The following is a 14679-nucleotide window of genomic DNA, read 5'->3' on the forward strand; positions in this document are numbered from 1 at the left end:
AACCTGAATGGCCTGATCTTTCAGAAGATGTGCTGCTTGTAGAAGACCGTTGTACACGGCCCTTAGCTCCAGAATGTTTAGTGGAAGGATGGATTCCAGACTTGACCACCTTCTTTGGAAGTTTTCCCCTTGGGTGACTGCTCCCCAACCTCTGAGACTTGCATCCGTGGTTAGGAGGATCCAATTCTGAATCCCGAACCTGTGGCCCTCTAGTAGGTGAGAGGTTTGCAGCCACCAGAGGAGCGAAATTCTGGCTTTCGGTGACAGATGTATCCTCTGGTGCATATGAAGATGAGATCCCGACCATTTGTCCAGGAAATCCATTTGGAAAGAGGGTGCATGAAATCTTCCGTACTGTAGAGCCTTGTAGGAGGCAACCATCTTCCCCAGTAGGTGAATGCACTGATGAACCGATGCCCGGGCTGGCTTCAGGACATCCCGGACCATTGTTTGTATCAACAACGCTTTCTCCTCCGGCAGAAACACCCTCAGTACTTCCGTGTTGAGGATCATCCCCAGGAAGGACAGTCTCCTTTTTGGTTCCAAATGCGACTTTGGAAGATTCAGGATCCATCCATGATCCTGGAGTAGTTGAGTTGAGAGAGCAATGCTCTGTAACAGCTTCTCCATGGAAGATGCTTTTATCAGCAGATCATCCAGATAAGGAATTATGTTCACACACTGCTTGCGGAGGAGTAGCATCATCTCCGCCATGACCTTGGTGAACACCCTCAGTGCAGTGGACAGGCCAAACGGCAGTGCCTGGAACTGATAGTGACAGTCGGAATGTGAAGGTACGCATCCTTGATATCCAAGGATACTAGAAATTCACATTCCTCCAGACCTGAAATCACCGCTCAGAGACTCCATCTTGAATTTGAATTCCCTCAAGTAAGGGTTCAACGACTTTAGATTCAATATTGGCCTGACCGAACCATCCGGTCTCGGTACCACAAACAGGTTTGAGTAATAACCCTTGTTTGCTAAATGAGGTGGAACGGGAACAATGACATTTGACTTGAGCAATTTTTGAATGGCTTCCTGTAGGATAGCACTTTCTGTCAGCAAAGCTGGTAAGCCTGATTTGAAGAATCTGTGAGGTGGGAGTTCTTGAAACTCCAGTCTGTACCTCTGGGTAACAATATCTTGTACCCAGGGGTCTATGGCTGATGACGCCCAGACATGACTGAATCTTGCTCCCACCTGCCCGATCTCCAGGCTGGGAGGTCCACCGTCATGCCAAGGATTTTGAGGAAGCAGAACCAGGTTTCTGTTCCTGTGAACCTGTTGGTGCAGGTTTTCTGGATTTCCCCCGACCTCCTCTAAAGAAAGTGGAAGGGGGTTTGGACTTTTTAACTTTCGCGGTCTGAAAGGACTGCATTGTAGACGTAGGATAAGATTTCCTAGTAGGCGGTAATGCTGAGGGAAGAAATGTTGACTTACCCGCAGTTGCAGTGGAGATCCATGCATCTAACGCTTCCCCCAAACAGAGCCTGACATTGTGAAGGGTAGGTTCTCCACACTCTTCTTGGATTCCGCATCCGCAGACCACTGGCACAGCCAGAGTCCCCTGCGTGCCGAGACAGCCTGGAAGAAACCCTCGCATTAAGATGGCCAAGATCCTTCATGGCCTCCGCCATGAAACCTGCAGTCCTGTATGTGACGTAAGAACAATTCAATGTCACTTCTATCCATAGAATCTAATTCCTCTAGTAATGTGCCTGACCACTTTACTATGGCTTCAGAAATCCATGCACAAGCAATAGTGGGTGTTAATGCTACACCAGTAGCTGTGTATAATGATTTGAGTGTAGTCTCAATTATACGGTCAGCCGGCTCCTTTAAAGCGGTGAACCCAGGGACAGGTAAAACCACTTTTTTAGACAACTTAGACACAGAAGCGTCTACTACAGGCGGGATTTCCCACTTTTTCCTGTCCTCCTCAGGGAAAGGAAAAGCAATGAGAACCCATTTTGGGATCTGGAATTTTTTCTCTGGGTTTTCCAAACAATGCGTTTAATTCCTTAGACACAGGGAATGTAAGAGAGGATTTTTTATTATCAGTAAAGTAAGCCTCCTCTACTTGCTCAGGTACCTTATCAGTAATGTGTAAAATGTCCCTAATAGCCTCAATCATGAGTTGCACCCCCTTAGCAATGGATGCATCCCCCCCCCCCCCTGCATATCCCCATCACCGTCCCCTGTATCACTGTATTAGTCGGTATCCGTGTCAGCTTGCATTATCTGGGCAAGAGCATGCTTCTTAGGGTAAATTGGGGTCTTTGAAGAGGTAGTGGGAGCTGAATACGACAAAACCTCAAGACTTTTTCAAAACCTGTGTTTCAGTTTCATTTTGAGCTACCCGAGATGAAATCTGGGATATCATTCCCCTAATAGAATCCACCCATGGGGGGTTCGGATTCAGAAGTCCTGAGTACAGAGAACTCATAGTCCTGAGTACATAGAATAGACTCTTCTGGAGAAGATACACACTCTGCAGCACAGGATACAGCGTTCCTAGACATGTTTATGTGAGCTATACAAACACACACACACACACATTCCCCAAGAGTACCTTCAGAGAGACACAGAGTATTTGGAGCCAGCCACACAGCGCCCCAGTAGGCAGTTATACACTAATGGCCGGCGCTGACTGAATAACCTTAATAGGATTACACAGTTAATATTTTCCCCCTTGTCTATAACCCTTGGTACCGTATAGGTATTGGAGTTATGTGGAGGCAGCGGTTCCTGTCAGCGTTCTCAGTGTGATCTGCAGGAAGAAAATGGCGCTTGTGAGATGCTGGATCCGCTCTGAGAAGCCCCGCCCCCTGTAATGGCGCATCTTCACGCTTTTACAGATTATAATGGCCTGAGGTGATTTAGCTGCTAACAGTGTTAGCATAGTGACCAGTTGTAGGGTATTTGCGCTGGCCCAGGGTGCCCCTCACAGCGCCGCAAAACAAGCCCTCCGGAGCGCAGCCTGTCACAGCTGTGCTCCTACCCTTGTGCCGCCATTCCCGCTGGTGACCCGCTTCCCGGGGTGCCGGCGTCATACTTACCACTCCGACTTCTAGCTCTGTTAGGGGGTGGCGGCTGTGCTGCGGGAGTGAGTGGTCGCCTCGGGGGCTTGCGATCATCACCCTTAGGAGCTCAGTGTCCTGTCAGCAGAGATAGAGAACCATCAACCCTCCCACAAGTCACACGAAGCATGGAGGCTGTTGCCAGCAGCCTCCCTGTACCTATCTTTAAAAAAAAAACAATAAAACTCCCCTAGCCGTGACCGACTCCACCGGGCACATTTTCTAAACTGAGTCTGATAGGAGGGGCATAGAGGGAAGAGCCAGCCAACATTATTAAACTCTTAAAGTGCCCATGGCTCCCAAAGGACCTGTCTATACCCCACGGTACTAATGTGGACCCCAACATCCTCTAGGACGTAAGAGAAATGAGGGAAAAAAATAGGATTTTGGTTACCTACCGGTAAATCCTTTTCTTGTAGTCCGTAGCTGATGCTGGGGTCCATATTAGTACCATGGGGTATAGACGGGTCCACCAGGAGCCATGGGCACTTTAAGAGTTTAATAGTGTGGGCTGGCTCCTCCCTCTATGCCCCTCATACCAGACTCAGTCTAGAAACTGTGCCCGAGGAGACGACATACTTTGAGAGAAGGAATTACACAGATAGTGGCGAGATTCATATCAGCTCACACAACAGGCAAATCCTGCTAACATGCCGGAACAACTCGGCAACAGCCGAAACAGTAAATAACGCAGAACTTACCTAGGAACCAGGCAGTACTGAACTAGAAAACCAATGCAGGAAAACGCAGCGCTGGGCTGGCGTCCAGCATCCTCTACGGACTACGAGAAAAAGATTTACTGGTAGGTAACCAAAATCCTATTTTCTCTTACGTCCTAGAGGATGCTGGGGTCCCTATTAGTACCATGCGGATGTACCAAAGCTCCCAGTACGGGAGGGAGAGCGCGGAGGCTCCTGCAATACTGCTTGACCAAACTTGAGGTCATCAGATGCCAAAGTATCGAACTTGTAAAACTTGGCAAACATGTTCGACCCAGACCGAGCAGCTGCTTGGCAGAGTTGTATAGCCGAGACACCCCGGGCAGCCGCCCAAGAATAGCGCACTTTACGAGTAGAGTGGGCCTTTACAGATCTTGGACACGGCAAACCTGCCGTGGAATAAGCATGCTGGATAGTGAACCTGATCCAGCGTGAAATCAACTGCTTAGAAGCAGGACACCCAATTTTCTTGGGATCATAGAGGACAGAGAGTCACTTTTTCCATGAAGAGCCGTCCTCTTCACATAAATCTTCAAAGCCCTCACAACATCCAAGGCCTTTGAAGCAATTGAGGAGTCAGTAGCCACTGGCACCACAATAGGTTGGTTGATATGGAAAGCCAATACAACCTTAGACAGGAACTGTGGACGAGTCCTAAGTTCCACCCTGTCTTCATGGAAGATCAGAGTATTTTACAAGATAAAGCCCCCAATTCCGACACGCGTCGTGCAGAAGCCAAGGCCAACAAAGTGACTGCCTTCCACGTGAGTAATTTGATTTCAGCCTCCTGTAGAGGCTCAAACCAATCCGATGGTAGGAACTGCAACACCACATCAAGATCCCAGGGTGCCGTCGGCACCACAAAGGGAGGCTGGATGTGCAGAACCCCTTTCAAAAAGGTCTGAACCTCAGGGAGGACAGCCAATTGTTTTTGGAAGAAGATGGACAAAGTAGAGATCTGGACCTTGATGGAGACCAATCTCAGTCCCATATCCACCCCTGCTTGCAGGAAAAGGAGAAAACGTCCAAGTTGAAACTCCACCGCAGGAAACTTCTTGGACTCACACCAAGAAACATATTTTTTCCAAATGCGATGGTAATGTTTAGACGTTATCCCCTTCCTAGCTTGTATCAGGGTAGGAATGACCTCACTCGGGATACCTTCCGAGCTAAGATTTGCCGTCAAACGTAGCCGAGGTAAGTCTTGATAAGCGAACGGCCCCTGCAGTAGCAGATCCTCCCGAAGAGGTAAAGGCCTTGGATCTTCCAGCAGAAGATCCAGTAGATCCGCGTACCAAGCCCTCCTTGGCCAGTCCGGAGCAATGAGGATTGCCAGAACCTTTGTCCTTCTTACCATTTGAAGAACTTTTGGTATCAGAGGAAGTGGAGGGAACACATACACTGACGTGAACACCCACGGTGTTACCAGTGCGTCCACCGCCACTGCCTGTGGGTCTCTCGACCTGGAACAGTACCTCCGCAGCTTCTTGTTGAAGCGTGAGGCCATCATGTCTATGTGAGGAACCCCCCCCACCAACCGGTTACCTCCTCGAACACCTCCGGATGGAGGCCCCACTATCCTGGATGGAGATCATGTCTGCTGAGGAAGTCTGCTTCCCAATTGTCTACTCCCGGAATGAAGATTGCTGACATCGCTACTGCGTGCCTTTCTGCCCAGAGGAGAATTCTCGACACCTCTGACATGGCAGCCCTGCTCTTCGTTCCGCCTGGTCGGTTTTTGTAGGCCACTGTGGTCACGTTGTCTGACTGCACCTGAACAGCCCGATCCTGTAGAAGGTGCGCTGCTTGCAGAATGTTTATCGGGAGAAGGGGTTCTAGATCTGACCACCTTCCTTGGAAGGTTTCCCCCTGAGCGACTGCTCCCCAACCTCTTAGACTTGCATCTGTGGTTGGAAGGATCCAGTCCTGAACTCCGAACCTTCGGCCTTCCAGAAGGTGTGGTAGTTGTAGCCACCAGAGGAGCGAAATCCTGGCTTTCAGTGGCAGACGTATCCTCTGGTGCATGTGTAGGTGAGATCCCGACCACTGGTCCAAGAGATCCAGCTGAAAGGATCGAGCATGAAACCTTCCGTATTGTAGAGCCTCGTAGGAGGCAACCATCTTCCCCAGAAGGCAGATGCACTGATGAACTGAGACCCGGGTACGCTTTAAGACATCACAGATCATTGATTGAATCACCAATGCTTTCTCCACCGGCAGAAACACCCTCTGCACTTCCGTGTCTAGGATTATCCCCAGGAAAGACAGCCTCCTTGTCGGCTCCAGATGAGACTTTGGAAGGTTCAGGATCCAACCGTGCTCCTTGAGCATATCTGTCGTGAGAGCAATGGATCGCAACAACTTCTCCCTGGACGACACCTTGATCAGGAGATTGTCCAGATACGGAATTATGTTCACCCCTTAATTGCGCAGGAGAACCATCATCTCCGCCATCACCTTGGTGAAGACCCTCGGTGCTGTGGAGAGGCCATACGGCAGCGCCTGAAACTGATAGTGATCGTCCAACAGTGCAAACCTGAGATATGCCTGATGCGGAGACCAGATGGGAATGTGGAGGTACGCATCCTTGATGTCCAGGGACACCAGGAACTCCCCCTCCGTCAGACCTTAGAGGACAGCTCTCAGAGACTCCATCTTGAATTTGAACTCCATGAGGTAGGGGTTCAAAGATTTTAAGTTCAGAATTGGCCGTACCGAACCATCCGGCTTCAGTACCACGAAAAGGTTCGAATAGTAATTAGTAACCTTTGTTCCACTGATGAGGTGGCACTGGTACAATGACCCTGGACACCACCAATTTTTTGTTAGCTTCCAGAAGAATTGTTCTGTCTGCCAGCAGAGCCGGCAAGCCTGACTTGAAGAAACGGTGAGGTGGGAGATCTTGAAACTCCAGCCTGTACCCCCTGGACACTATATCCAGTACCCAGAGATCCAGGCCAGACGACACCCAGACGTGGCTGAAATGCCGGAGTCTTGCCCCCACCTGACCTTCCTCCAAGCCTAGCTGTCCACCATCATGCGGAGGACTTTGGGGTATCAGAAGCAGGCTTCTGGTTCTGGGAGCCAGCTTCTTTTCTTTAGCACGACCACCTCTGAAGGTGTTCGAAGGCTTGTCCTTTCTAGGCCTCGCGGGCCGAAAGGGCTGTGACGTGGCTGGTGTCAAAGGCTTCTTCGTAGCCAGTGCAGCTGAGGGGAGAAAAGGAGACTTACCCACTGTAGCCGTGGCAATCCACGCATCTAGCGCCGCCCCAAAGAGAGCCTGACCAGTATAAGGTAGGCCCTCCACACTCTTCCTGGATTCCGCGTCCGCAGATCATTGGCGCAGCCAGAGACCCCTGCAAGCCGAGACGGACATGGAGGAAATCCCCGCAGCCATGGAACCCAGGTCCTTCATGGAACCTACCAGGAACCCTGCAGAATCCTGAATATTACGTAAAAATAAATCAACGTCACCTTTATCCATCGTAGTCGATTCCTCCTGCAGAGTGATTGACAACCTGGCAATAGCTTTAGAAATCCAGGCACAGGCTACAGTAGGCCGCAGTATAGTTCCTGAAGCCGTGTAAATGGATTTTAGCGTAGCATCCACCTTGTGATCTGCCCGGTCCTTCAACGCGGTTGATCCTGGGACTGGTAATACCACCTGTTTGGACAGCCTGGAAACAGAGGCATCGACAATCGGCAGAGACTTCCAATTTTTCTATCTACTTCCGGGAAGGGAAAAGCAACCAAGACCCTCTTAGGGATCTGGATTTTTTTCTCCGGATTTTCCCAGGCTTTTTCAAAGATAGCGTTTAATTCCTTAGATGCTGGGAAGGTAAGGGGGGGCTTTTTACTGTCCGTGAAAAAGGCCTCCTCATCCTGTTCAGGAGTTGTGTCAGTAATGTGTAACACATCCCTCACGGCATCAATCATCAACTGGACCACCTTAGCAAGTGATGCCATGCCCCTCGACACATCCCCGTCACCGTCTGCAGTGTCAGAATTGGTGTTCGTGTCATCCTGCATAATCTTTGCAAGTGCACGTTTGTGAGAATGTACCGCAGGGGACCCCGAGAAATCCGTATCAGACCATACAACCATAGAGGATTGCAGTACCTGAGTTGCCTGCTCAGTTCTAGCAACCCTATCTGAAATCTGAGAAATAGTCCCCCTAAGAGAGGCTAACCATTCCGGCTCTCTATCTGGGATCTGCGCTACAACAGTGCAATCCTGATTACATGGGATGGGATCTTCCTGGGAAGATAAATCCTCTGCAGCATATGAAACAGTCTCTCTAGACATGTTTGCAAATACACGCCAATCACCCCCCATACACACAGGGTACTGGGCAGACAGAGTTTTCCCCCCAAGAATGGCAGAGACACAGAGATTGGAGCCAACCCACACACAGCGCTGTTATAGGTATAGGGAGACCCCAAACTAGCGCTACTGTGTCCCTTAATAGGTGACACAGTCTTTACACAGCCTCCCCTCCCTTCTACAACCCCCTGGAATCGTACAGATAGCTGGAGGTGCTCTGGAGGGACTGCTCTTCCACTGGCAGTGTGCTGCAGGCAGGAAAATGGAGCTGAACGCTGCTGGGACCGCTCTGAGGAGAAGCTCTGCCCCCTTAATGGCACTGTCTTCCCGCTCTTCTGAGATTATACTGGCCTGAGGATTTTTGGCTGGCTGAGATCCGCAGACCCGGACAGGCTTGATTTGGTCAGTGTAGGGTCAGGTGCTGGCTCAGGGTGCCCCTCACAGTGCCGCACCGAAGTACCGCTGAGCCGTCCGGAAGCGCAGTTAATACTTCGCTCCTACCCTTAAGCCGCCATCTTCACACTGACCCCCCGCTTCTGAGGGGGGACAGTGACTCACTCGCCGCACTTCAGCTCTACAAGGGGAAGGCGGCTGGCTGCTGGAGTGAGCGTTCCCCTGTGGCGGGGCGCGATCTGTCCCCTCCGGAGCTCAATGTCCAGTCAGTGGAACAGTGGCTCAGACCCCGCAGGGCGGACACTGCTCCCCCCTCAGTCCCTCGTTGCAGGCAGGCTGTTGCCAACAGCCTACTGTAAAAAAAAGAAACTCTAAAATAAACTTTTTCTAAGAAAGCTCTGTAGAGCTCCCCTAGCTGTGACCGGCTCCTCCGTGCACATTTTTTAAACTGAGTCTGGTAGGAGGGGCATAAAGGGAGGAGCCAGCCCACACTATTAAACTCTTAAAGTGCCAATGGCTCCTGGTGGACCCGTGTATACCCAATGGTACTAATATGCATCCTCTAAGACGTAACAGAAAAGTAAAAAAATAAATAAATAAATGCCTTTGCAGCCCCCTGTAAAAAGGTGCACCAAACAAAACCTTGACCTGCCTGAGCATGGGGGCGGGATTATAGTGAGAAGGACCGGAGCATGCTGGGATATCTCAAAAGGCTTAACTGTATGGTGCCCAGGCGCTGATCCTACCACCTATAAACCCGATGTTATACCCATGGAACCTGAAGAAGAAATTATTAATATAAGTAAGCACTAAAAAAAAAAAAAAAAAAAAAAAAAAAAAATGGGAAAGGGCATGATAGCTTATAGTTATTGACCATATGATTTAAACATGCCCCCCATCCAAGATATCTTCTGAGCTGCATGAGACTGAAATATGGACATGAGGAGGGGATTGTCATGGAGGTCAATAACATTAAACTCCCTCAGGTACATCCCCCAGTTTGCATTCACACTCCACTAAAACTTGACCAGGGGCCACACTGTTGTGCCACAAGATTTCCTCTGATGACCTCCCAAGATAATATATATATTATGGCTCATCTCATCTCATGGGAAGTCTGATGGTTCTCCCCTATGGGTGAGCCTCCACGTAGAATGATGTGGACAAACCATTTATTAATGGGAAATAGCCTTTCCTGCCTTAAGGGAGTGAATCTAAAGCTCATTAGTATACTCCACTGACAAAGGCAGGAAAAGCCAATAAGAATCTGTTCCCCGAAACTCACCAGCGCCTTTTGCTGATGCAAGAAAGATGAGACACACTCCGTAAAACATTTTATTCTGTACATAACGTGCAAAATGATAAACACTCACACAGTAATACAATATAACTGCACACGTGGAGAGGGAGAGCAGCGGGACCCTGCCAACCTCTTGCTACATACCACAGAGCCACCGAGTCACTTTCCCCAAATCCGGAGCCACTTAATTAAAACACTCTTGTCTGGAACTGTCCCACTCGCTGCCCCCCACCCTCAGCACATAATAGCAATCATTACCTCGTTTGATTGTGCCAGACAAAAAGGGTCTTTGGAGAAGAGAAGGAGCGGATTACCCCGTATAATAATAATATTTCTGATTCTGGGAAGACCTGTAATGTCGTCACTTGGGTGCACTCAACAAGTACTGGACGCTCTTAGGATTACAACTCTGTTCTAAGGAAACATGAGGTCCGGTTTTCCAGGCAAGTCACTGACAGGGGCCATTAATGAGGATGCTGATATTTCATATAACCCTAAAGAGAGTCTGGGTTTCCCAGCTGTAGAGGCTTGTACATCTGTAGGAACTCCCTACTCACCCAATAACACACAGCGGGTGGATAGGAAGGGGAAAAAAATACTCCCTCTTTCAGGACGTTTTCCTTTTTTTAAAAATCAGGGACAGTAGAAAAAAGGATATTTAAAAACAGCTTGTATAAAAGACACCTGTTGTGGCGGATTAAAACCGGGCAAAGAGAATGGTTTATATGGGAAGATTCTAAAAACGAGGATGCTGGAACCAGGCCGCCGTGGAAGTCGTGGGTCAGAGGCTGCCGATATCTGTGGCGATGACCTGCAGGCTGCACACATGTCCGATTCCCTTGGTAACTCCCTCCCTGAACAGAAGCTTGGTACCAGGCTTTAGGTACTCCGGGTGTTTTATGAAGCGGAAACGAACCACCGCCTTCTCTCCTGTCCGTAGCTCATCCTGGTGGAAAAGACAAAAAAGGGGCATAGGTGAGAAGTAAAAAGAGACAGCCAGATAAAGGAATAGGAAGAGACACAGGTGGGCTGGAAGTGGAAGAGACATGGAGAGGAGGGGACACTTAGAAAAATAGAAAATAAGAATTTACTTACCGATAATTCTATTTCTCATAGTCCGTAGTGGATGCTGGGAACTCCGAAAGGACCATGGGGAATAGCGGCTCCGCAGGAGACTGGGCACAAAAGTAAAAGCTTTAGGACTACCTGGTGTGCACTGGCTCCTCCCCCTATGACCCTCCTCCAAGCCTCAGTTAGGATACTGTGCCCGGACGAGCGTACACAATAAGGAAGGATTTTGAATCCCGGGTAAGACTCATACCAGTCACACCAATCACACCGTACAACCTGTGATCTGAACCCAGTTAACAGCATGATAACAGAGGAGCCTCTGAAAAGATGGCTCACAACACTAATAACCCGATTTTTGTAACAATAACTATGTACAAGTATTGCAGACAATCCGCACTTGGGATGGGCGCCCAGCATCCACTACGGACTATGAGAAATAGAATTATCGGTAAGTAAATTCTTATTTTCTCTGACGTCCTAGTGGATGCTGGGAACTCCGAAAGTACCATGGGGATTATACCAAAGCTCCCAAACGGGCGGGAGAGTGCGGATGACTCTGCAGCACCGAATGAGAGAACTCAAGGTCCTCCTCAGCCAGGGTATCAAATTTGTAGAATTTGGCAAACGTGTTTGCCCCTGACCAAGTAGCCGCTCGGCAAAGTTGTAAAGCCAAGACCCCTCGGGCAGCTGCCCAAGATGAGCCCACCTTCCTTGTGGAATGGGCTTTTACTGAAAAATTAGGTAAGGGCTTTTATAGGATAAAGCCGCCAATTCTGAGACACGCCTGGCTGAAGACAGGGCTAACAGCATTACCACTTTCCAAGTGAGATATTTTAAGTCCACAGTGGAGAATGGTTCAAACCAATGTGATTTTAGGAACCCCAAAACTACATTGAGATCCCAAGGTGCCACTGGAGGCACAAAAGGAGGCTGTATATGCAGTACCCCCTTGACAAACGTCTGAACTTCAGGAACTGAAGCCAGTTCTTTCTGGAAGAAAATCGACAGGGCCGAAATTTGAACCTTAATGGACCCTAATTTTAGGCCCATAGACAGTCCTGTTTGCAGGAAATGCAGGAAACGACCCAGTTGAAATTCCTCTGTAGGGGCCTTCCTGGCCTCGCACCACGCAACATATTTACGCCAAATACGGTGATAATGCTGCACGGTTACATCCTTCCTGGCTTTGATCAGGGTAGGGATGACTTCATCCGGAATGCCTTTTTCCTTCAGGATCCGGCGTTCAACCGCCATGCCGTCAAACGCAGCCGCGGTAAGTCTTGGAACAGACAGGGTCCCTGCTGGAGCAGGTCCTTTCTTAGAGGTAGAGGCCACGGGTCCTCTGTGAGCATCTCTTGAAGTTCCGGGTACCAAGTCCTTCTTGGCCAATCCAGAGCCACGAGTATAGTCCTTACTCCTCTCCTTCTTATGATTCTCAGTACCTTGGGTATGAGAGGCAGAGGAGGGAACACATACACTGACTGGTACACCCACGGTGTTACCAGAGCGTCCACAGCTATTGCCTGAGGGTCCCTTGACCTGGCGCAATACCTGTCCAGTTTTTTGTTGAGGCGGGACGCCATCATGTCCACCTTTGTGACAGTGCTATCACATGATTTTCCGCCCAGCGAAGAATCCTTGCAACTTCTGTCATTGCCCTCCTGCTTCTTGTGCCGCCCTGTCTGTTTACGTGGGCGACTGCCGTGATGTTGTCTGACTGGATCAGCACCGGCTGACCTTGAAGCAGAGGTCTTGCTAGGCGTAGTGCATTGTAGATGGCCCTTAGCTCCAGGATATTTATGTGAAGTGATGTCTCCAGGCTTGACCACAAGCCCTAGAAATTTCTTCCCTGTGTGACTGCTCCCCAGCCTCTCAGGCTGGCATCCGTGGTCACCAGGACCCAGTCCTGAATGCCGAATCTGCGGCCCTCTAGAAGATGAGCACTCTGCAACCACCACAGGAGAGACACCCTTGTCCTTGGTGACAAGATTATCCGCTGATGCATCTGAAGATGCGACCCGGACCATTTGTCTAGCAGATTCCACTGGAAGGTTCTTGCGTGGAATCTGCCGAATGGGATTGCTTCGTAAGAAGCCACCATCTTTCCCAGGACCCTTGTGCATTGATGCACTGAGACTTGGCCTGGTTTTAGGAGATTTCTGACTAGTTCGGATAACTCCCTGGCTTTTTCCTCCGGGAGAAACACCTTTTTCTGGACTGTGTCCAGGATCATCCCTAGGAATAGAAGTCGAGTCGTCGGGATCAGCTGAGATTTTGGAATATTGAGAATCCAACCGTGCTGGCGCAGCACTATCTGAGATAGTGCTACCCCAGTGTGGCCGGAGAGCCCCCAGCCACGAGGCAAATGGCCGCCCTGGCACTGAAGGGGTTAATCCCTAGTGCCCGGCGGCATTTGCAAGGACAAAGGGGCTCTTGGCGCCAAATTTGAAAGATACTGTGGGCGCTAGGCGCCGTGTTTATAACAGTGTACAAAATGTTTAACATGCTGTATTTTAAATGTGCCGTGGTCCCGGACCCCTCCGGAGACCACGGCAGGGAGGACAGCCCCCGGCGCGCTCAGCAGAGTGTGCACGCCGGGGGAGAGGAGGCAGCCGCTGACCGCCGGAGTCCGGGAGCTCCGCTCCCGGCAGCGGTCAGTGTAGCCCCGGGCGCACTGGAGTGTGCGCGCCGGGGAGAAGGGTGAGCGCTGCGGCTGGGAGCTCGGCTCCCGCTGCAGTGCTCTATGTGAGAGCCGCCGCTGGGGGCCGGGAGCTCTGCTCCCAGCGCCTCAGCACAGCACGGGTGGCCAGCCACAGCAGCCGGGACGGACGTCCCGGGCTGCTAGCCGGCGAGGGGGGTGCGCTGCAGCCCGGCTCCCCGCCGGACGCTGCAGCGAGGCCACCAGTCAGGCGCCGCTCAGGGGGGACCGGGCTAGCCGGCTCCCTAGCGGCGTGGGCACATTAGGCGGGCCAGCAGGATGGTGAGCGCTGGGGTCCGGGAGCTACGCTCCCGGCGCCTCAGCGCTGAAACAAGCCAGGGTCACGGCGGCCGGGACAAGTGTCCCGGTCCGCCGGACTTCGGTACAGGGGGGTGCGCCGCTGCGTGCGGCGAGGCCACTGATTAGTGCCTCCCTGGGGGGACAGGGAGAGCCAGCTCCCTGGAACCCCAGAGGCAGAAAAGCAGGCTGGAGGATGGGGGAAGCCAGCCCCATACCTCCAGCACACAGAGAGCCCTCGCAGCCAGGCTGCAGGGCTAGGGAAGGCACTGCAGTGCCTGAGTATGTAGAGTCTGTGCAGGGCACAGGCTCAGTGTATATTTAACAAAGGGAAATGTACAGTGTGATTTAAAAATGTAATGTATTTAAAGATAAAATGCACTTACTTGATTGTGTGTCCCAGGAGGGGGGAATCCATAGCTGTGCAGGCTGATGGATTCTCCCAGACCTTTTCCCTAAAAACGGAATGCATTCCCATCCAGCCTCACAGTTCCAATAGGGACAGGGAGAAAGAGAAGCAGCTCAGCTATAGAACAAGCTGAGGGGTTTCTTGGAGCTCCATGGAGATCAGCCGTAGTGGCCAGGAAACCTGGACCGGGGGGCCAGGCTGCCCAGCTCTGGAGCCCAAATCCAGGCTGCAGGCAGTGAGAGGGGTCCCGGGCAGGTTTCTGGAAGTCAGTTTAGGAGGGAAAAACTTCCCCCCAGCCAGACTGAACGGCACCGTGGGAGTAGCCTGCTCTCCCAGATGGGAGAGACAAAGGAGACCGGCCACTCCCCACTGTCCATTGGGAACAA

At 50.9% G+C, this 14679-nt stretch overlaps 1 protein-coding gene across 1 annotated transcript in view; it reads right to left on the reverse strand.

Moving 5' to 3' along the window:
• Window positions 1-9839: 9839 nt before the first annotated feature.
• Window positions 9840-14679, reverse strand: part of GTPBP2 (GTP binding protein 2) — a 41629-nt gene continuing 36789 nt past the window's right edge. The window contains exon 12 of the mRNA XM_063918793.1: window positions 9840-10764. Within this exon, the coding sequence (XP_063774863.1) occupies window positions 10600-10764 (165 nt within the window). The 3' untranslated portion in view covers window positions 9840-10599. The remainder of the gene's footprint in view (window positions 10765-14679) is intronic.

Source organism: Pseudophryne corroboree, chromosome 4 (assembly GCF_028390025.1).
Source record: "Pseudophryne corroboree isolate aPseCor3 chromosome 4, aPseCor3.hap2, whole genome shotgun sequence".
NCBI classification, from domain to species: Eukaryota; Metazoa; Chordata; class Amphibia; order Anura; family Myobatrachidae; genus Pseudophryne; species Pseudophryne corroboree.